The following is a 2,028-nucleotide window of genomic DNA, read 5'->3' as shown; positions in this document are numbered from 1 at the left end:
CAAAGAGCCAACCCGCTGAATGCCCGCTGAATGCCCGCAGTGGAAGTGTTTTTTAATATAGGTTTCTAGAGTGGATCGCAGATTCCGATTAGTGCAATATTTTGGACGTGCTCGTATTTCGTCTCCGTAAATTGATATCAGACATTTACATTCGTCCGACTCTTAACTAGAGTTGCCCTTTGACCAAAACTGGCGTAATATAAATAATAATAAAACCAAATTTAAAACGTTTCAAATATTTATCTCAATATGGTGCACATCATGGTGTAAATACGACCTTAAAAATATCACTTTTTTTAAAATAGAGCGGACAATTTGTTATTTCTTGTTTATTGAATAACTGTTGCTTTGCTCGAGCGAAGCCAAGTTTCCGCGTATTAAGATTTTGATTATTTTCAGGACATAAAAGAAGAGGACAAAATCCTGACCGCTCTTCACATAAACGACTCAGACTCGACCATCGCGAGACAAGTGAAAAACGTGCACACATTCTTTCAAACGGCGCTCGCGAACGTCCCACCTAAGCACAAAAATCAGGGTTACCGCACGTTAGCGACCATAGCTTCGTCTACGAGACACATCACCAGAGGAGAATGGCTCGGTGTCATCAACGATAATCTTCCGGCACCCATCAACGCGCAGACTAAATTTTGCTTGATCGAACCGAAACTCATATGGGTAGTGGACCAGTTCATGAAAGAGTACCGCGACAACCCAGTACCTTTTGCTCGGTGGATGACGGTCTTGGTCCACTATTACTTTGCTTCTGCAAGCTCTTACCCCTTGCAAACTACTTTTCGCATATTCATTCCCAAGTGCCTCAACTACATGGAGTACCTGGCACCTCACGCCCTAAACGCACTGCTGACAGAATACATAGTAAGCACAGACCATGTGGAAACAACAAAACACATGTTTCGATCTATGAAACAAGTATTTCCAAAGTTTTTGAACTGGACCAAAAGCGACCAAAAAAACCGAACCCTAAAGAGCATCAAGAACCTCACAGCTGTCTTCGGCGTGCCCCGGAGGTTCTACTCGCACGCGGTCATGAATGAGGAGTACCGCTTCCTACCAATTTTCCGAAAACCTTTTGTCGAGAACCTCTTGAGGGCCTTTCAGGGTAAAGCGGAAACTGAGTTCTTCAACTACGCTTACACCAAGGTCCCCCAAGTGATGTTCCAGGAGCTATCGCACATCCTGTACCCCAGCCAGGTTCCCAACGCCCACTACTACCGGAACGTCCACTCAATCTACATTCCATCGGTAATGATGTCCCCCTTCACAGTCGTGGACGAGTCCCTCGCTGCCAGCTACGGACTGGCAGGTTCCGTCGTGGCCCATGAGATAGGCCACTCCTTCGATCCGATTGCGGCTGGTCAAAGCTCGAACTTGATGCCGTCACGTTCGCCACGCGTCCCCCGATGGGAAGGTTACCAGAAAAGACTGGACTGTATCGTGAGACTTTACGACGCGCTCGGGGTGCGCTCAGGAACTCGCAATTACAGCATGGCCACGCGCACCGAGAATTTCGCCGACATCTCGGGGCTGGAGATGGTGCAAGCAGCTCTGGCGACTGACGCTTGCGTCGGACTCGATGCGAATTCTCCCATCGCGGGGCTGACCAACAAGCAGCTGTTTTACGTGGCGCGCTGCTTTTTGTGGTGCACGTCGCGGGTCCGAGCAGCGGACACGAGACCAAGTAATCCGCACATCGCCAATCTCCACAGGTGCAACACGGTGCTCGGTCAATCGCCGGACTTCAGAAATACGTTCAACTGCCCTAACGCTACTTCTTGCCCAATTTTGACATAAAATCGAAACCCTTCATATCTTAGCATGGGCAAATGGTACAAGCCCCAGCAAGAGGCTTTGGCAGAGACTTCTGCTGCCCATTCCTTTGAGCAATTAAGGTGTTTTCTTTGTTCTTTTTTATTTTAGATTCTAGAACTTTAACTTATATTCCGTATCTTTAATGTTGAATTAGTCAAATATTGTGAGACAGGCTGATGCTTCATGGTGTCGGGA

At 47.4% G+C, this 2,028-nt stretch overlaps 1 protein-coding gene across 1 annotated transcript; it reads left to right on the top strand.

Annotated features, from left to right (window-relative positions):
* The first annotated feature begins 249 nt into the window (after positions 1-249).
* Positions 250-1,815, top strand: LOC8035382 (neprilysin-1-like). The gene is made up of 2 exons (XM_042289670.1): positions 250-264; positions 400-1,815. Exons 1-2 carry the CDS (start codon positions 250-252, stop codon positions 1,813-1,815), a joined length of 1,431 nt encoding a protein of 476 aa, XP_042145604.1.
* The last annotated feature ends 213 nt before the right edge of the window (positions 1,816-2,028 follow it).

This window comes from Ixodes scapularis, unplaced genomic scaffold (genome assembly GCF_016920785.2).
Source record: "Ixodes scapularis isolate PalLabHiFi unplaced genomic scaffold, ASM1692078v2 PGA_scaffold13__105_contigs__length_92229423, whole genome shotgun sequence".
Lineage (NCBI taxonomy): Eukaryota > Metazoa > Arthropoda > Arachnida > Ixodida > Ixodidae > Ixodes > Ixodes scapularis.
Note: the sequence above shows the minus strand (reverse complement) of the source record. Positions and strands in the feature narration are given on the sequence as shown.